General features: G+C 37.4%; 1 protein-coding gene across 1 annotated transcript in view; it reads left to right on the top strand.

The window, feature by feature from the left end:
* Nucleotides 1-16,860, top strand: part of CRIM1 (cysteine rich transmembrane BMP regulator 1) — a 171,102-nt gene extending 154,242 nt beyond the window's left edge. Inside the window, exons 11-17 of the mRNA XM_062489193.1 lie at nucleotides 2,016-2,225; nucleotides 6,583-6,798; nucleotides 8,521-8,742; nucleotides 13,157-13,351; nucleotides 14,349-14,468; nucleotides 15,842-16,029; nucleotides 16,444-16,860. Of these exons, the coding sequence (XP_062345177.1) occupies nucleotides 2,016-2,225; nucleotides 6,583-6,798; nucleotides 8,521-8,742; nucleotides 13,157-13,351; nucleotides 14,349-14,468; nucleotides 15,842-16,029; nucleotides 16,444-16,620 (1,328 nt within the window). The 3' untranslated portion in view covers nucleotides 16,621-16,860. The remainder of the gene's footprint in view (nucleotides 1-2,015; nucleotides 2,226-6,582; nucleotides 6,799-8,520; nucleotides 8,743-13,156; nucleotides 13,352-14,348; nucleotides 14,469-15,841; nucleotides 16,030-16,443) is intronic.
* Nucleotides 16,861-21,540: the final 4,680 nt, after the last annotated feature.

Genomic DNA, 21,540 nt, shown 5'->3' with positions numbered 1-21,540 from the left:
GCACCATTCCCTTTAGAATTCTTGCAATATTTAAGGGGTTGCAACTGGAGACTTATAAACATTGTTTGGGTGGGAAATAGGTTTCTAAACCCACTTACTGTGGTTTCTCATCACTCTTCAAAAATTTGATACTGTACTTTAGCTATAGCAAAAGCTTAAGATTAGTAGAAGTAGTAGTGCTGTATTTAAATCTACAGCACTCCTGTACTTGTGTCTTATATGGAACTTGCCTTTTCTGCAGTGGTGTCACATTAAACACTTCTTTTCTTTGTGAACTACTCTATCTCAGATAATTTCAGTTGTAGCACTTAGTAGCTAGTTACTCCCATTTTGTGTTTACACATTAGATTTTTTTAAGTATTAGCTTTTGTACTAATTGTTTTCACTTTTCAATTTTTAATTACAATCTGAGTTTGTGAACTTAATTTTGAATACCTGCTTATGTATGTTTCTCCAAATTGTGGAGTATACTTTAGAATATTTCAGGAAAAAATGTCTGACTGCTTCAGATACCCTTTTCCTTTGCTAAATAAACAAAGTCTTACTATCTAGGACTTCTGAGTGTCAATAATTATTTTAATATAAAAGAGTATTCCAGTGATATTAATTCAAATCTTAATTTAAATACTTTGATACTTAAGTATGAAAGTATAGTAACTGGATTTAAGTTTTTTCATAGAATCTCTGTTCATACAGCAGGATGAAGTCTGTTCTAAGAAGTATTTTATCTTTATGCAGCATTTTTGTTTAGTTCACAAAATGATATACTAGTGTAACTTCCATGTATTGGTTTTCTAGCCTGATTATGTGCGTCAAACTAACTGTACCATCTGCTTGTGAGATCATCTTTGATAGATCTGCCACAGCTGAAGAAGTCCTGACCTACATACTAGTGTGCAAAAAAAAAAAAAAAAAAGAAAAACCAAAAACAAACCACACCAAGAAACCCTCCAACAAAAACAAACAAAAAAAATAGCTGAACACTTCCTAAAATTACATGTAAACATTACTACTTCTCATGCATTATCCTTTTTTAAAATGAAATGAAATTAAGAACTTGGCACAAATAGCGTTATAAATATGTCAGCAGAACGTGGTTGACATACCGTGAAGACAAGTCAGTTCACTGGCAAACTGATCCTGCATCCTTCATCATAATAGTGATGTGGATGAGGGAGTGTCTGGCTCTAAATTCACTCTGCTGATCAACGAAAAATATATTGAGGCTGAATCCTGCCCCACTTAAATACCCTTTAAGATACAAATGAAACTTTACCCTCCCTAGACCAACTGCCTTTGTGTTCTGACAGAGTGCAAGTATGATGCCACTGTCTAAGCTAGTGCATTCTCATCACAGTAAAAGCTAAAAGAAATGAGAGATTAAATTCACATCATTCTCTTCCAAATATCTAATTTATCTTAGTAATATAAACAAATAATTTATCCCAGGAAGTACTTTATGGAATATTTCCAATATCTACCATTACCCTGTTAGCACCTGATTGCAATTTTTTATCATCCGCAAAACCATCCACAGCTCATTTAAATGTTTTTATATTCTACTTGCTATCAGATACATTATAGATAATCTAATGTGCTTTGGTATTTAAGTATTTAATTTCAAATATGCTTCATGCTATCTGCTACTTCCCTCCATTGCATTTCTCCTTTTTCTTACATTAATTATTTAGACACTACTGTATTTCTGCTTGATTTAAAAAAAAAAGTATAGGTTCAACAGAAGAAATTATATTTTCCAAATAAATACTACAGGAAATACTATAGGAAATTCTGCTACATCCTGTTGTCCCCTTCAATATACCTTTTAGCTGTTTCCTGTGTGTTACTTTAAGTGTAATCACTCATATTATTTACTTGGTCTTATATGTGCTTTAAAAATAAATGCAATCCAGTCATGAAGTTGGTGTTTCTTCCTAAGCAGCAGAGGCTTATCAGGACACCTCATTTTTCTTGTGTTTTTTTTTTTTTTTTTTTTTTCTTTTTTTTTTTTGCAGAGGCAACAGCTTCTCTTATGCCTCCTGTTAAAACAGGCTCCTGCCTGTCCATGGATGGGCGCCGGCATGAGAATGAGGAGAGCTGGCACGATGGCTGCAGGGAATGTTACTGCCATAATGGACGGGAAATGTGTGCCTTGATCACCTGCCCCGTTCCCAGCTGTGGCAACCCCACCATACATCCAGGGCAGTGTTGTCCTTCATGTCCAGGTAACACAGGATTTCTTCTACATGCTTTGTAATCGAGTTTCATTTCACTTGCGTTCACTTCTGTTTCTTAATACATGAAAATTATCTCATGCATACTTCAGTAGTAGACAGAGATGAAGGTTTCTATGCCCTAATGTAGCTTAATGAGTTGCTGTCATTAAGTCCTCAGCTGTGGAAAATGGGTACTTACATATTTAAAGCATGTTGTGGGTCCTCACATGTTAATCTTTGACACATTGGAATCTTTAAACTAGTAAGAGTAAGTAAAATTTTCTAGTCTGTTACCTATAACAGCAAGTTCTGTAATAAGCCATTACATTTTCATTTTCCGTTTTAAAGTGGAGTTTTATTAAAATGTATCTCTTCATCTGTATTTTACAACCCCTCAAAGATCTACACAAACAGATGTCTTAACATTATGATTCTGTGTTCTGAGGGAAGGCTCCTGTGCCACCAGCAGTAGATAATTTCTATACTTTCAGTGGGAAGGCCAAGTACTATTCATGTTGCATTCCAGTACAATTTTAATAAGTGTTAATCTGAGAAACATCTATGAAAATGTATGGGTAGAATGTAAGATTAATGCCCTCTGTTTTCAGTACACTTTGTACAGTATTTTATGTGCTAAGTAGATTAATTTGTAATACAGTGATATTGTCTATGACTTTATTGGAACTCGTGTTAGGATAAGAATAATGAGGCTCATGAAGTTTCAATAAATAGCAGAACAGTGAGTCGGTACTGGCAGGATAAAAATAATTATGAACTTTTTCAAATTCTTTATAAAGAACAGGAAATTCTAGGGGGAAAAATAAGCAGATCCTCCTTCTTAAAGTGACAGAAAAGACTGCATCCTCCCTGTGACACCTAAGATAACCAATCTTTTTAGATTGCTTAGACAAATGGTGATCTCCAGTCCAGCTCACACCTTCTAGTAACTGGAAAAAGTCCCCAGAAAGATGGAAGATTCCAAAGGGTCTGTCTCTTACAGCCTTTTCACAATAATATGTGTGATATTGTAGGGGATGATATACTTCATATGGATGAGAGCAGGTTAACATACCAGTCTTGCCTTATATAAACAAATCAGATTCAAAATTTAAAATGTATGGTGGTTGTTCCAATTCCAGCAATTGTCCTGTTAGGTCCCCAAGAGTCATCCTTGACTTCATTCTACTGTCAGCATAATCGTGCATCTTGATTTACTAAACATGTACAGAGCACCTCTGAGCATTCAGCTCAGAATAATAGTAATTTTGGTCTTTCAGCCGACCAGCAACTAGTTACTTCAGGTATGGAGAGTGAGTTTGGGTAAATTCATTCCCAACTCTAATGTTCAGTTTGTGGAAGAAAGGTCAAAATGAAGTTAGCAGGACCCATTATCTCACACTATGCATTTCTTGTGGGTGAGATCAGCATTTGATTCTGAGCACCAGCAATGTTGGTCTCTTTTATAAAAGAGCAGTTGCTTAGCCAGCAATGTCCAATCCTTCAAGAGAGAGGGTCTGCATAGGTTTCTCTGTCTGACATCAATTCTGCTTTCAAGACACTGGTCACCTACATTCTGTGTAAGAAAAGTCATATTTGGTGTAAACCCTTACAGTGCTAGGGCAGACACAGCATTTTAAAGATGGCATATATAAGTGTAGGAATTACTATGGCCAAATTAGTCTTGGTGCAGTTTTTTTTTCTCCCCACTGATCATGTATTTGTTAGAAATGTAATTCTGATTTTATTTTGCAACATATTGTTTCCCCACTGATGATGTTAAATATATATCATGGCTCTAAGTAGATTGGAATGCCGTTTGGAATTGTGAGACTGTGAGCATGTCACTCAAATGTATCTGCCATGAAGATAGTGAAGTAATTAGCAGTCCTGATGTACTGGGTTTGCAATTGCACTCTTAACCTATCAACAAGGTAGTGGCAGCTCTCAGACATCATTTTGCAAACTGAAAAAAGTGGTTACATTCAATTCCACATTCAGTTAGTTCTCAGCAGAGCAAGATATACCTTGAATGCTAAAATATCCCTTAAAATCATGTTTCTATATATTAAGAGGTTTACATGGATCATCACGATGCTTGTGAAAATGTTAAAGGTTTTCTGTAAGATTTAAAAGCTATTAATTTCTAGTGTTTTGCAGAACTATGCTATGTAGAAAGTGTGTATTTATTTAACCAATTTTTTCTTGAGGTAATGTAGTTGCACATTTGTGGCACTTCAGTTGCAGTGATAAATCATTATCAGTGCTGCTAAGGGAGCAGTAGGCAACATGTACAGCAGTGCTATCTGGTTGTGCTTTTTTGATCAGGAACAGTAATGAGCTGTAGCAAAGACCTGTGACTTTGCAGAAAACTAAATGCAAAGGAGATGACTCAGAAAATTTCCAGGAAATCTAAGTGTTGCCTTTGCCATGGTGAGTTAAGATTCTCCTGCATAACATGTAATATATTGTTCCAGGTGAAATAAAAATCTAACAGTGACAAGGCAGCAGACTAGCAGTCTTATTTCAAGTAAATGCTGCTGAATCATGTATGTTGTTCATAAATGTAAGCAATTGGAAAAGCACAGCATAAGCAAATTGGTGAAAGATAAAATAATTCCCTGAAAGAAAAGCACAGGTACTTTATGAATACAGTAAGATCAGCCAGTCAGCTTCCTTGAGTTCTACTGATCATTCTCCAGAAATGAAAGCAAACAATTGAGTGGTGTTTCTTCTGCATGGCAGTGTCATAGAGCAAAGGGCACAAATACCATTCTCCAGACAGGAACAGCACTGCTAGAAACATGAAGAGAAGCCACAAGCACTTCGTGAGCCTTGGCCTGCCTAAATGACTAGGGGAGCTGCTCTACACTTAATTTTTCTCTCCTTAACTAAGATATTTGGGTTAGGATGATGTTCACACTGGGCATCATTATAATGAAGTAAGAGAGAGGCACCTTCAGAAAGTGGTTTAGAGATGTAGCACAGTTACCAAAGAAGTCACTTTTTTCTTTTCCTCCATTCATAGCATAGGAAACTTGAGGAGGTTTACTTCTTAGCAGAGGCACCTAACTTAGCCATCTAATGTTAAATGGGTTGAATTCAGGCTGAAGGGCATCACTTATAAGCCTGAAGCTTCACTTTATAGCCTGTAGCTTTCAAGCTCATGGATTCTGCAGCTGAAAAAGCATGGTGTGTGAGGCATCTTGGTATCTATGCATAATGCATGGCAAAAGCTGGTGGACTCACTCCAGATCCAAAACAACCAGCATGGTAAGCAGGCAATTATTATTGCCCTTATTCTCCTAGTGTGTGAAGGGCTTCAAAGTATTTTAGGCAGGCTGAGGATAATGGCATAACCTTTTCTTGATGGTAAGTGCTTAAGCACTCAAGGTACCAGATAGGTGGGTTTATTGGTGTTTTTTTTTTTTTTCTTTTTCTTTTAAAACACCAAGAGGTGAAGAGTTCCCCCATTTTTTTTAATACCCCAGGGGCTGGAGGACACTCGTGCTAAATAAGGGGAACAGTTTCAGTTCCTTCCTTAACATGAAAGAGGTCAAATTTGTTCTCCAAACTGCCAGGGTGAATCTTTTAGCCAGGGCTGCAGAGGTGATGTCATTAATTGTTTGAAAAGAAAGTAAGGTTCATTTGGTAAGATACCATTACTAGAAGGATGAGGCTACACACTGGCATTTACTTGGATCCAGTATGGATTTTTTTTCAAATATGGCTTTTTTTTTTTTTAACAAAGCAGAGAACTCTTCCATCATTATTAAGTGCTTATACATTTTTAGGGGGCTGGGGAGGGAAGATTCTGTGTTTTGCTTTCTCTTTTCTGGTGGGCTGGGGTCTTGAAGGGGGGTTGTTTGGTTGTTATTTTAATGTAGCATCTAATAATACAGATGATATAGACACTCACCTGTTGGAAAATGTAACCTTAATGTAACCTTTACCTGGACTTCCTAATACCCAGAGGAGAAGCTTACTTATCAATCCTTTCATGTATCTGAAATTAATATTTAGCAGTTAAGAAAATGTCTGATCATTAGAATTTTTCAGACAATGACAATTGTCTCTTGGAATTCCTAAACCACAAGTTAGTTTGTTTTTTTCTGAAATGCCAAGAACACTTGAAATTATCTCTGATTTATATTGACTAGTCTTTGTTCAGACTGATTCTCAAATTGTTTCTTTTTTATATATTTCCCATTTTTCATAAGATGCAGATGCCATAAAGTCAAAAGAGCTTCATTAAGAATAATTTATATATGTATATTCAATAATAACAGAAATTCTTCATCTTGTGTACAGTTGTTAATTATAAGATTCACAGTTGATTTTACCTGTCTTCCAATTCTGTTTTTCCCAGATGAAATAATAGTGCAAAAGCCAGAGCTCACCAGTCCATCAATCTGTCATGCTCCTGGTGGGGAATACTTTGTAGAAGGAGAGACATGGAACATTGATTCTTGCACACAATGCACATGCCACAGTGGACGTGTCCTGTGTGAGACTGAAGTCTGTCCACCTCTCCTTTGTCAAAACCCCACCCGCACACAGGACTCCTGCTGTCCACAGTGCCCAGGTATGTGCTGACATCCAGCTTTTCATCAGAGCCCTTCCTTCATCTGAGGATGTCTGATGTTTCAGTATGAGAATGCTTCAGTGTGAGCTCAGATGGTTGTTGTGGTGCCTTTGTTCTTCAGCAGCTTGGAGTGACTGCCTGCAGTCCTCTAATTCAATTGCTAAACTTGACTGTGTGCAAGAGAGATCTTATGTTTAAAGAGGACTTGCGGCCCTGAAACTGGAAAATCTTGAAGACAATCTAATAATGTAGGGGTTGTGTAAGAACCAGAATCCTTGGAAAGTATATGAAATATGCATTCATGTATGGATACGTGCAGGAGTAGAGAAACTTTGAAAGCAGTCAAAGTGTTAGGTAGATACAGGCTTGTTTCTTTTTCTTTCTACACACCTTGGTTTCTGTAGAAAAAACAATTTTTATCACTATTTTGTCTGTTTGGGATTTGGTCTCAAACATACTTCTGTTTGCTTTTACCTTCACATGGTGTCATTCTAAGAGTGATTAGAAGGCAGCTGAGTAATATCAAAGCATTGCAGCCTGGCAGGTGTGCCAGATTCCTCCTAGACTCCCTAACGCTGTCAAGAAGATAACAGGATTTTCTTTCCCCCAAGGAAAGATATTCAATTATAAATGAACATAAATTCCTATTTTACATGGCAAATGGGAGAGTTTATTGCAGTGGAAATTCAGTACAAACCTGTGAATTGCATGTAAACTCACTAAGAAAATACATCTTTATTAAAACCAAATTTTAAAAGTTTACTTAAGGAAAAAATAGAAGTTAGGTTTTGCCATTAGGTTTTGCTACAAGGTGTTTGTTTGGGTTTGGGTGTGGGGCTTCTTTCCTGACAAAATATTTACAGTAAACAAGGTAGCCAATTCTCCCGACTTTGATTTTTTTTTTCCATTATTAATAATGGACATTTTCTTACTTCAAAATACTGTTTCAGAGGAGCTGATCTTTCCTCACTGGCGGTATAATAAGCTTAGTCTCATAGCTTAATGCACTTAGATTGAGAGCCTTATCTCAGTGCCCTTATGAATCCTTTTTTTCTTCTCTTTTTCTTAGTCCTGTTTCTTGCCCTGTAATGTCTGTTAAGGTACAGCTTCATTGCAGGAATATGGGCGGGCATGAGAATTAAAGCAAACCATTGGCATCAGGCTGAAGCACTATCAAGTTCCATTTGTTTCTCAACAGCTTCTAATTAGCTCATCTAAGGCCACTAGTGAAGGTGACAGCAGCATAATAGCTTTTCATTTGCATCATTCAAAGACTTGGGCTGACATGGGAGAAGATGGGATTCAGGTTTTAGATTTAAAATTTAATCTCTTCTTTGAGATGAATTCCTATACACCATGCAATTTAAAGTGTTCAGAGTCACTTTCTAAGGAGCTGCTTCTGATGGTGATTGTTTTTCTATCTGCTCTCCTTTTTCCAAGCTTTTTTTTCTTTTTAATTTTTTTCTTGCTTTATTTTTCTTTTCTTTGTTTTGAGTAAACTCAATAAAGGTGTAAATAAGCATTATGCTAGAATGTATCATGAGGTCTTCATCCCATATAATGACTGAAGAGGCATGAGGTTCTGTCCTTCTAGTTCTTCTAAAGCAGTGAGCCAATGTGTAACACTTCCATTGTGTTCTTCAAGAGTGAACCCTCTGTTAAGGAGCTATGAGAGAAGTTACCCACTGTAAGTTAAATAACCTAATCTGTTTATATTTACAGATGAGACGCTTCAGCCCTCTCCATCAAGCAATGAGAGCATGCCCAGTTACTGCAAAAATGATGATGGAGATATTTTTCTGACAGCTGAGTCCTGGAAGCCCAATGTCTGCACTAGCTGCATTTGCATGGAAGGTGTGATTAGATGCTACTCTGAGTCTTGCCCACCAGTATCCTGTGAGAGACCTGTTTTGAGAAAGGGACAGTGCTGTCCTTACTGTATTGGTGAGTGACTAAAAATAGTTGTTAACTTGCTGTTCCCTTCTTGGGAATAAGAGAGAAGTTTTATTTCCAAACTGAGATGCTTTCCCTGTTTGGTGAGATGCAGTCTATGCCACCAGTCGAACTGGAGAGTGGAGTCTGCATAGGGAGCTTTGAGGATCATGATTTGTGGTTTTTAGGTAGAAGTGCATAGAGATAGTACATCTAATTTGCCTACAAACTCTAGAGGTCACCCTCCTGGAATCTTGGTAACACACCTTATCAGATGAAGACATTACAAATTATTTCATTTAAAGGAAGATCTGTCGGGTAACACGTATGTTATGTCAAGATTTATGTGATATATGAGGAAAACATTAATTATGACTGCGGAGGATGAGCTGAAGCATTCTACAATTTCACAGAATGGAGAACAGTTAATAAGGCATCTAAATTAAAATACAGGAAAAATGGAATTTCATTAATGATAATATCTTTGAGATAAAAATAGGAAAAAAAATATATATATTTAAATACTGAAAATGCATAAAGAATTAGGGCCATGCACTGGTGTTGAATTCAGAGCTGAAGTAAATGGGGGTTGCTGTAGACAGCGAAAATTGCCAGGTATTTTTAAAGTAGAAAAATTGGAGATTACTGATCACTTTTCCATTGTATGTTGAATAGGAGAATTTATGTGCAGGTTACATTTTTTTCTTGTGAATTTGCAGTAAATGCAAAGGCCGTAGAATGGAAGCTGCTGATAGAGAAAAATCATATCATGTACTTGCTGAATTTAAGTCTTTGTTGTATTGTTGGGAAGCATTCAAAGCTTACTTACCTTCATTTGCAAAAGTAGATACAGTAGAAAAGAACAGTAAGAAGGAGTATAAGAAAATTGATGGGCTTTAAATATTTAATTGAACATGTGAGTCAACTTGCCCATCTATAAACAAAACAGTACTTCATCAGAAAGATGTCAGAAAGATTGTGAACTATGTTCAGACATTGGTACAACTCTTGAAATCTTTATATCATTGCAGAATAGCTTTAATAACAGGTGTTTCAGTTTTATATGAAGTGCAAGGAATTTAATGGAAGAATGCCTGGAAAAGTTACAAAGTATCCAAGCTTCAGTTACCTTTGGAACCCTACTTAGATTACTGATGAGGTCATTTTGAGGCAAAAGTACAATGTTAATCCAATTACTATTTATACTCATGGTTTGCATACAAAATGGGAAGAATTTAAAGTTTCTTTCACAACTGTCTTTCTGCAGGCTTTTCTTCCAGTGAGTTTGAACCGTGAAATAATTTTAATCCAGAAAACATTTTAACATTAAAAAAAATATAGAGTGTTTGAAAAGTTGGGCAATCAAAGCAGTAGCATCAGAACATGAGCCTTACTACTGCACTGGAGAATTCTAAGGGTGAGGAGGGGATACACCAGGTGAACTTTTGCAATGACCTACAAAAATGAAACCTTTAAAATCTTGTTGCCTACATGTTGCATGTCAGGTTTGCAAATATATACGCACAGCATGTAGATATAGCTGTAATTAATTTAGTTTGAATCCTATATATTTGTATAATATTGCAAATGCTTAAATGTGTGAGCTGTTATTTTTTTTTGTTAGAAACTGCTCAGCAAAGCAAAATACATAAGCCAGATTTTAATTAACACTCAGATATAAATATTTTCAGTGATGCTACATTTTATTCATCCATATTGTCCTATGCAGTCAGAATGTGTTGTGGTTTAAATAACTGAAATTCATGGAAACCTAACTTTTTTTATGGTTTCCATGAATTATGTATCCTCTTGCATGTAAGAGGAGTCAGGTCATGCATTTAATTTTCATCTTTCTGGTTCTTACTCTTCATTTTTGAGAACTGTGGAGTACATATTTATACAGATTCTTTCTAATTTTTTTCATGTAATACTTAATAAAATGTTTAGAATCATAGAATCACTTAGGTTGGAAAAAGCCTCTAAGATTAACTATTCCAGCTGTTAACCCTGCAGTGCCAAGTCCACCACTAGACCATGTTCCCAAATGCTGTATCTACCCATCTTTCAAATACTCTTAGGGATGGTGATTCAGTCAACTTCCTTGTGCATAGGCAAACTCTGTGGAAACAGGCATTCTTCATTTTTTGGAATTTCAGAAATTATGCAGGATTTTAACACTGCATTATTTTATTCTGCTTCTTTTTGGTCCCGTTTGTATAGACTCAAATTCAAAATGTTACAGTCTTGGATGCTTCAAATTCATCCTGTGTGTTCAACATTTGTCTTTCTCATGTAAAGAAAGATTAATTTGGAAAGATAATCTTCTAGTTTAGAGAGGATAAAGGGGTATCTATTTGATTGGAGACAAAATTAGTCTTCTGAAGAAAACAGCAATTACTGTTTGTTTACCAGTCATTTACCAGATGAGACTGATTTTCTGGTGCAGCTAGAAGAAATTTCAGAGAAGTGGGTAGAGCTAGACACTGAACTGGTTTTTTGTATGCGGGTTTCTTACCACAAGTCTGTCTTGTTTCCTCCATCCTTGAGCACCTGTTGGTGTTGTGGCCCTCATCTCCATCCTTATTTATACTTTCATAGAGATGGAACCAGACCAGGAGACACTCACAGGATAGTACTTTAAAATTTTCCCCTTGAGGCTCAAAGGTACAGCACCGTAATTGTGGTTTTACCTTTGCTCATTCTTCTAAAAAAAAAAAAAAGCTGTTGAATTACACGGTGATGTGTTCTTCACAAATTTGGAAAAGCCTGAGCAAGTTAAAGGACTTTTCCAGACAAACCACCTGCTGAATTGAAGAAGGTGTCCCAAGTGAAGCAAAGTAGCCTTTTGGGAGCAAATGTGAATGAGCCAAGAGCACTCAGCTTTAGGTCTGCATAGGTAACGAGCAGCAGAGGCACGCTCAGGCTGCATGCCTCGCCCTGTCCCTGGGCACACCTTCCTAACACAGGGTTCTGCTGCCTCTGTATGCCAAAATGCACATCATCTAGGGAAGAACCTAATGTTCTTCCTGCAGCTTGCAGCCACCTTTTCCTCCCACTCTTCCTTTCCCATGCCCACACTACTTCACTTATAAAATCTCCTTTGAGAGGTTGGGACCCATACTAAAAGCCATGAATGCCATGAGATACCAAGGATCTTGGGAACCATTTGTGCTTTTCAGATAATTCCATTAATATTTGCACAGTAGTACTTCCTGTTGGTCTTCTTTTGTATTTGTGAATTTACTCTCTCAGGTCTGTTGGATTGGTCTGCTGACCGCTAACCTTGTTATTCCAAATTATGTCACTTTATCATGTTGTCACTAAATAAAACCTTTACTCATGGCCAAAATATATAGTAAGGCTGATATAGGGTAAATACATCTAACTGGCATACCTAAAGATGCATAATCTGTTTGAATGTTAAACCAGTATTTATCTGAAAGTTTAAGAATTTTATGATTTCATTCTGTTGTCTCATTCATGTCTTTAATGTGCAAGCTCAGATCATCAGCAGGTTTCGTAACAATTTTTGCCTCTAAGAAACAAAGGTAGGAGGAAGATGAAAATGAGGTGCTGTGTGCCTTTTAGAGTTTTTCTGTGAGGTTTTCTGGCTATTCTTAAAGTCCTCCAGCACCAAAAAACATCCTAGTCTAAGCAATTCATTACTGCCTACTCAGTGAAACAGGATTTTACTGCACACTGCCTAAAAGGCTTGCATAGGATGCAACATTAAAAAGTGGTGTATTGAATGCCTAGGCAGAAAGATCACACTGATTTCCAATTTATATAATATTATCTATTAAGAAATGTACTGAGTTTAGTTATTGCTCTTTTCCTAGGGTTTTCCATTGATGCAGTTGCAGGGAATTATCAGATCCCCTTCAAATCTGTTTTATTGTTACAGTCTGAGCACTTCCAGTTATTTCACCTGAGAGTTGCTCCAATCCTTCTTGGCATCCTGCCTAATCTGCTTTCCTAAGTGTCCTAGACAGAGTTCATCATTCTTGAGCTTTGGTAGTTAGAATTTTGGGTAGTTACAGGTTTGGGGTTATTTTAGCTTAATAGGATTTGCTAGAAAACAAGGAGGAAGATAAGTAGTTGGCAGCCTCAAACAGTCAAAGAGAATGAATTTTTCTTAATTTTCACAGCACTTTTGATATATAATCTTCTCATGTCCCAATCATCCATTCTCTAGCGTCTTACATTAAGGAAATGAGGAGAAGCAGCCCAGGCTAATTATGTACTTCATAAAGAAGCAGAAATTACTTTTTTTCACACAGATTTTCTGGAAGATGAAGAGAGGACCTTTTGATTACAGCTGGGATTCCTTTGTGGCAATTGTTTTGCTTTTGTGTCTAGGGAAGAAATCCGATTGGTGTGTAATTGGCTGTTACTGCGTGATCACAGCACTGTTTTCCTTCCACAGAAGACACAGTGCCAAAGAAAGTGGTCTGCCACTTCAGTGGAGAAACGTACGCGGATGAGGAGCGCTGGGACATTGACAGCTGCACACACTGCTACTGCCTGCAGGGTCAGACTCTCTGCTCCACTGTCAGCTGCCCACCTCTGCCTTGTGCTGAGCCCATCAATGTGGAGGGAAGCTGCTGTCCCATGTGCCCAGGTAATGTGATGTGACAAGCCAGTTTATTGTGATGCTGGTTTCCTAGGGCCGATAACAAGGTTTTTTAATTGGGTTCTGAATGTCAGTCCATGTTTAAACAGCATCACAAAGGCAACAGACTTTTAGACTTCAGGAAAATTAATATTCTTAACAGATAGGCACATTGTGCAAAAATATAGCTTGAATTTCACTTATTCTGAGAACTGTGAACTGAAAAATTACTTGCTTATCCCTGTTTTGTCCTTTCACAAGGCTATGGAAATGCGTTAATGAAGTTGGAAAATTAATATCCTTACATTTCTGCAGATTAGGTTGCAGTGATTAACATTTCTGTCTTTTCTGAGACTCTTGGTTACTTTTCAAATATCACATTGTTTTATTTATCACTTTAAGTTGGCTTAAAAGCAATGTGACATTTTCATAGCTATGGGCAAAAGAGGCATAAGAATTGCAAGTGGTTTTTAATGTGACTCCTGATATACTTCTGCAGAAGTTTGCTCACCTTATTCCGTTAGCTAGCAACTACTTCTGATAGGACAACTGGGGAGATTTAGCTGTACCTCTTCTTGCAATTCCTCTCCTTTGAGGATTACAAAAAAAAAGCAAGGCAAAGAAGCCAGTAAGGGAGTGTTTACATATCAGCTGGGGAGATGTAGCCTTCTCTTTATTTTGGGGGGAGTATTTTTTTTTTGTTGAGTATCACAGAGGAGCAAGCCTGTAGTAAAACATGTACTCTGAGATGGTATTTTCAAGAGCAAGTTTGTCCACACCAGTCCTTTGTCTCATTTACATTATGATAAGGGTAATGGCAACAGGCATGTTTCCCATATACAATATGAAGTAAGTTTTCAAACAAAATCAGGGTAATGATGAAAATTCCAAAACAAATACAAGAATGCAAATACTGCAAATGGGCAAGTGTATTTCCTCGATTAAGAGTAGCATTGAGAAGTTAAGCAGCCTGTAACTTGTGAAACACGTTTTTCTCATTTCACAGAGATGTATGTACCTGAACCCACTAACATCCCCATTGAGAAGACAAATCACCGAGATGTTGAACTAGAAGTACCAAACTGGCCAACACCGAGTGAAAATGATATAATCCACATTCACAGAGGTCAGATCTGATATCAGCCAGGATAACTTAGGACTTTATGTGTTTATTCCCCATGTTTTAATGAATCTACTTTTTCTACTCAGGTGGCAGTTAGAGCAGGAAGAGAATATTCTTCAGTGCATAGTTCTTACATGCATTATGCTTTGAATAAAGATGAATCAGTCGATTAAATTATATTTATACATTTTGGTCTCATTATCACCATCTGTGTTGGTATGATAGAATTCTATAAAATCAAGAATACAACAAAATGATGAATCAGAAGTGATTCTTCAGTGTCTTTTCTGATTCAAAAATTAGAAAGCAGGCCATTGGAGCTGGTAGACCTTGATCCTTTTGACATTCTCAGGAATAGATAAACAAAGATGGAAAAACATATACCACAGCCCAACATGTAACATAGCCATGATGTCAGACGTTAGACAAAAAAACACCTCAGGTGTAGTGACACACAGCCAATAAAGTGGTCTAAGGATGTAAATTCATCTTCTGTTTAAAACTATACTGTAATATTATTCCAGTGTGCCACAGTTTTTGTTAACCTTTTCTAATTGAAGGAAAACCTAAACTATGTATTTTTTTTAATCTGAGGATGTCCTTTTTTTACATTTGAGGATGATCTCATAGCATTCTATTGTTTGGAGAAGGGATGCATGAAATGTAACTGCTTTACAAAGTTCTAAGCTTAACGCTTTTATAACTACAACATTGTAATTTCTCAGGCATTAGTAGTTGGCTTGTAACTGTCCTGCCTGTGGATTATAAACACACACTACAAACTGTGAGGGAATTTTGTATGTCATTGAAAGCTACCAGTCTTTGCATTTACACAAGAAACTTGCTAGAGTCTGGTGCACTGCCAGCAGTCTGTTTTCACAGGCTGAGTGCTGCAGGTATTGTAATAACCTCTCAAGAGATGAGAGAGTGAAGACATCATACTTGTCCTACCAGTTTTTAAAAGTTAAAAAAAGGAAAAAAATTACTTTCATCCTAAGATTTCCAAGTTCTCCTCAGACTGGAAACACAAGTCTGATTTTTTTTTTTTTTTTTTTTTTTACAAGTGGGAATTTGGTTGTGATCCTATAAGATCATGCAAACACAACTGAGTTAAGAGGTTATTGTCAGACTTGGTCGTTACTGTGCTTTAGATTTCCTTCTCTCTCCTCTCTTTTTGATGGCCTTTTCCTGACTAATATAGTCCCTCTACAAAATACCAGCTGTTCTAATTTATGTAAATAAGGTGACATTACAGGAGAGAAGGTCCAAATTCGTATGAGCGACAAGATGTACAACTGAGACTTTTATAATTTACATTCTTCCTTACAGGCAAGACCCATTTATAATTACTAACAAATGCTCCCATTGCCCTGCAGACATGAACCATCTCCAGGGAGAATACCGGAGTGGCAGTGGGCCACACCCCAGCGAAGATGCTTCCGTCAGCTCTGTTGCCTTGGTGACAATCCCAATCACGATAGCGCTGTTACTGATCATCGTGCTCCTGCTCATCAACCAGAAAAAACAGTGGATTCCAGTGTCCTGCTACAAAGCTCCGACAAAGGTGCCGTGTCTATTTCCAGGCTTTCCCATTTATATGAAACCGGGAATAAAACATTGTGGGAAATGTTAACCAATAAAGGGGCTGTTAAAAGTCTGGGAAAAAAGCTGCTGCACATCTAGGGCAACCAGGTTAAGCCTTTGTGTGGTGCTGAATTAACAGAGAACAGTTAAACCAGCCCAGCTGGGATGAAAATACCAGAGCTCCATTCAGAAGATGAGAAATGGTGACTGAAGAGAGAGTTGGTCTGTTACTATGTCTGACATAAGCCAACTTTAATGAAAGTCTAAACCTTTTCATTGCCAGTATGATTTTGTTTTGTGCTTATGGACTTGAACCAAATGGACTTTTAAAATTATGTGTGGAATACAAAAAAAAATTTATGATTTACTCAGTATTTCCTTTTTGTTTTGACAGCCTTCTTGCCTAAACAATCAACTGGTATATGTGGACTGCAAGAAAGGTACCATGGTCCAGGTGGACAGTTCTCAGAGGATGCTAAGAATTGCAGACCCAGATTCAAGATACAGTGGATTTTACAGCATGCAGAAACAGAACAACCTACAGGCAGATAATTTCTATCAAACAGTTTGAAGAATTGCACCCTTACCAAGGATTTAAGAAAGAAAGAGAATGAGAGACAGTCTGCTATTAAAATAAAATTAGAATTGTGCAGTTGCTTAGTGGATTGTATTGGATTTGTGACTACATGTACAGCTCTAAGACCTTTCTGGGATGAGCTCTGACTCCTGCAATGTGCCAGAAAAAGCATTCCCACTTTTCCTTGAGATAACTGACCAAGTGTTTTCTTAGAACCAAAGTTTTAAAACTTGTTAAGATGTATTTGCTTGTAACATAGCTGTAAAGGTTTTCTGGGAGGGGGAATCAGGGGCTAGGGGTAGGCAATGAAGTAAAAGGAAGTTTCAGAGAAGAAAAGCTGGTCACGCTTGACTGGAGATGAAAATATACTGCTGAGTAGCAGGATAGTGGTTTTCCTCGTTGCTCTTAAAATTGCATCTGTTGCAGCAACAGCCTAACCCCAGGTGAAAAAAAAATATGAAAAGGTCTGATTATTTTTTTCCAGCTGTTGCTACAGTAATATACTCCTAGAACAGTTTGTCACATCACAGGTGTGGTGTAGCTGCAAATATTTTTCTATATGATGAGAAGCTGCAGTAGTTAATGGAATAGCAAGGAAAAGATTATAGCAGAAAATAAAGGGTGGGTTTATTAAGGATGTATAAAATTATACCTTGTGCTGCTTTTTGTTTTTATTTTTGTTTTTATTTTTGTTTTCTTCAAAGCTGATTGGCTAGATTAGCCAGACTTCAGCAGAGTTAGCAAATGACTGAGGCCTAAGTAATTCCTGATATGAGCACTGGATCTTTTGACAGCAGTATTGAAGGGAGGAAGGAAAGAAGGAAGGAAGGAAGGAAGGATGGAAGGAAGGAAAAACACCATGCAGTTCCAGGGGCTTTTGTTTGTTTTGTCTGTTGTGGTTTTGTTTTGTTATTTTATATCAATCTCTGGTTGTTCATACAGGAGAAGGAAAAATATTTTTGTTGGACAAAGCTCTTGAGTACAAGAGAGTAAAAAGACTGTTTTAAGGTTGATTTTTTTTTTCCTGTTGATGTTCTTATTTACTGGTATGCAGATTTAGAAACTACTTCCATGCTAGGAAGCTGCTTAATTTTAATTGTATATTACTCAAGCACCTTTTTTGAAGCTCAGAAAAAAAAGGAGATCATGCTTCTTTAAACTTTAGCATTATAGGAATATTTATGTAAATATAATTATGCTAAAAACAACAAAAAGTATTTGTATGTTTGTGTATATATATGTATATACAAATGCATGTAGGTATACATGTGTATATATACGTGCATGTGTATATACACTATACATATATATACTGTATATATAAAATATTATGTATACAGTATATATTTTTTCTATTTTTTTTCTTGTTGAATGTATTTTTATCCGAGAGAGATTTTACCCAGAGCAGAAACAGATAACAGGCATTCCATATCAATGCTTAATTGCTTGTGAGTTTAGGAAAGACAAGAAAAGAGCATCTCATTCTACCTACAGTTTGATTTGGTTTGATTTGATTTGATTTGATTTGAAAGTGTTTGTGTGTGTGTGTGTGTGTATGTGCACTCTTGTGTTGGCGTGTGTTCAGTTCGTGCACGATTATAGCAGTAAGCGTTGCTCTTGCTACTTGCTACATTTCAGGGTGTTTCTTATTTTTCTTTTCCTGCTTAGCCTTAAAAAGGCTTTTTAATGAATGCATTGGCTAGAGACACTGATGACAATATACATGCAGCACTAATCAACTCCATAAAATAATACGATCAGCTCCTGGATTTTGGTTGGTTTTGTTTTTCTGGGGTTTTTTTGTTTGTTTGTTTGTTGGTTTTTTTTTTTTTTTTGCAAACGATTGTTTGAAACAACTACTGGAATATTGTCCGCGTTAAGCTGGAAGTTTGTTGTAGCTTGCCTCATTTATAACTCTGACTGTATAATACAATGTTAACTTTCCAAACAGGTCTTGGCACTTTTATACTAATTACCCATTTGTGCATTGCCTTTTTTCTTTTACAAATGCTTGTCATAAGAGACACAGATACCCAGTATGCTAAATGTGAAAAGAAAATGTATTTTTTGTAAAGGAACTCTCAAGTATTGTTGTAAATACTTGGTCAGAGATTGCTGAACTTTAAAACTGAAAAAAAAAACCTAATTTATTATTATAATGACCTAATTTATTAATCTGAAGATTAACAATTTTTTTTTGTTTTAGAATATCAAAAAGGTGTTCTAGGTGTTTGCATCAAAGAAAAAATAGGTGTATCATTAAGGGTCAACATTTTTTCTGCTTATATAACTTCAGTTTCCAACCACCAATAAGAAAAAATGTAGTCTCCCCAGTGTTTTGTACTCAATCTGATAATGAAACAGAGATGTTTCTGTCCAGTAACTACAGAGATTTTGTCAAGACAAAACATCCATTCCTTGCATAAGAGTAAGCAGTCTTTATCCAGAAATTGTAAATGCTTGCTTTTGTTTTACAATCAAGGCCATATTCTGAAAATACTAGCAGGATATAGGACATGGTGTAAAATGTTTTTATTATTATTATTTTATTATTATTATTTTAAAGATATGATTTATCCTATGTGCTGTATCCATTACACTCTTTTACTTTGGTTCCTGTTGTGCTCTTGTAAGAGAAATGCAGATATAATTTTCTGAAAAATAGATGCATTATGTGGCACTCGGAGTGCACTGCGGTTCAGCAGATTGCTTGTTTACTTTTTTAACTGTAAGGCGGTTTCTTGTAATTTGGCTCTTGGCAGCACAATAAAAAATTTTAAACCTATGGATGCCTGTCTTCTTAAATGTTTCTATGTATTACTTCTGGACACTGGTCCTTGAGACATTAGTTTATAGTTTGATACTATGTATAGTTTGCTATGTTGTATAAAGTGCTGTGGGCAAAGAAGAGTTTGCAGATACAGAAAGTTCTGCATATTACACTCAAGGATTTTCACTTTAGAGAGCTTTGTGAAATTCCAAATAGTTCCAGCGTGCAGTAAAGATGAATCAAATGCAAAGTTTGGCCTTTGCCCTGCCATGGAGTTTATGTGGTCTAGTATTACCTTACAGAAAGCCATTATTAAAAATAAAGATTCTGATGCAAGGTCCTACAAAAAGTGTATGGAATCAGAATTTGCATGTCATGGACTTCCTGAGCTGCAGATCAACTGCTTATCTATGAGGCTATAATAGGGGTTTTTGTTTTTTTTTTCTTCTAGTAATTTTTCAGTTAATTAACTTGATGTCCAAGTTATACTATGTAAGATCCTGAGGCAAGGTGGTTTCCAGCTTAACTACTTGCTCTGTAAAAAGCTGCCTGCTTTCTTTGAACCTACTCTCCTAATGGTTTCATATAATAGTCCTGATTCTGCATTCAAAGCAGCTATAAATCAGTATTTATATGTCACCCATTAACTTAGAGACCTGTATTTTGTTTCCATTTTTTGTTAATAATCCCAAGATACGATTCTTTAGGAGTCGCTCTATGCCTTATGGCCAACCTTGCCATTCATTCCTTGTACATCATCATTCCTTCGATGTATACCCTTGAAGACAAAGGGTAAGGGGACTGAAAATGCCCACGTTGTTCACATGTGGTACTCCCTGGATCTGGCATGGTGTTTACTGTTTGGATTGCTACTGACGGCTGAGTCAGAGCTCTCACAGAGCTAGCTGCAATAATAGAAAATGCCCAGTAGTTACTGCAAAGCACATAATTGAATAGGATAGATCTGTATTTATGTGCATCCCTTTACAATTCCATATGCTGAATTGTTTCTCCCTTGCTACTTACCTGTTCCAGCATTATTGCTCCTTCCCAAGACTAAGGCTATGTCAGACTTACATCTTCTAGAAGAGCATCTTCAAACTCTGCCAGCATTTAGGGTTTTCATCAAAATGAAACAAAACATCATTGTACTAATGTATAAAACAATGATGCATCCGCATTTAAACACTCATAAGTAGTCCTGACCTCTTCTGCATTACAGTGTCTGAAAGGATCATATTTGGAATGCCTATTTACACTCGGGTTTGTCAGCTTGTCATAATCCGGAGTAGGATAGGATGCAAATCTTTCCAATGACCTCAGTGGCACTCAGATGCTTAAGTGGAATGCATTTTCCACTTGCGATGTTGCCAAACGTGAAGTAGGAAGTGCAAAAAGAAAATTAAAGGAGGCTAAAACCAAACCAGGAAGATAAGCAGAGAAAATTCCTGGTATGTACTTTAGGATAATGAAAAGATCACGGCTGGTCAAAAAAAGAAAAAAATACAAGATAAAAAAAAGCCCACTCCAAGCTTTTGTGCGTAAAGGCACAATACAAAGCTAGCAAAGGATGGGCACGGAAGTCACAGTGCTGGTAAGAAAAAGTATCTCCAAAGCTTAGATTCTTGCGTACTAGGTGACTGAATGGAGGCATCAATCATAGTAATACAAATAAGTTTCAACAAAACCACTGCAAATACTCCTACCACGGCAGAGGTGCTGGAACTGGGTGATCTTTAAAGGTCCCTTCCAACCCAGACCATTCTACGCCTCCCACTCTTGCCCAATGAGCCGCCTGTGAGTTGCTACGGACACCGCTGTCTGCGGCTTCTGCGATCCCTGCCCCAGCCCGGTCCGGTCCGATCCGGTCCAGCTCTGCGATCCCTGCCCCAGCCCGGTCCGGTCCGATCCGGTCCAGCTCTGCGATCCCTGCCCCAGCCCGGTCCGGTCCGATCCGGTCCAGCTCTGCGATCCCTGCCCCAGCCCGGTCCGATCCGGTCCGGTCCAGCTCTGCGATCCCTGCCCCAGCCCGGTCCGGTCCGGTGCAATCCGGTCCAGCTCTGCGATCCCTGCCTCAGCCCGGTCCGGTCCGGTTCGGTCCGGTCCGGCTCTGCGATCGCTGCCCCGGCCGGGCCCCGCCCGCC

This window comes from Cinclus cinclus, chromosome 3 (genome assembly GCF_963662255.1).
Source record: "Cinclus cinclus chromosome 3, bCinCin1.1, whole genome shotgun sequence".
NCBI lineage: Eukaryota > Metazoa > Chordata > Aves > Passeriformes > Cinclidae > Cinclus > Cinclus cinclus.
Note: the sequence above shows the minus strand (reverse complement) of the source record. Positions and strands in the feature narration are given on the sequence as shown.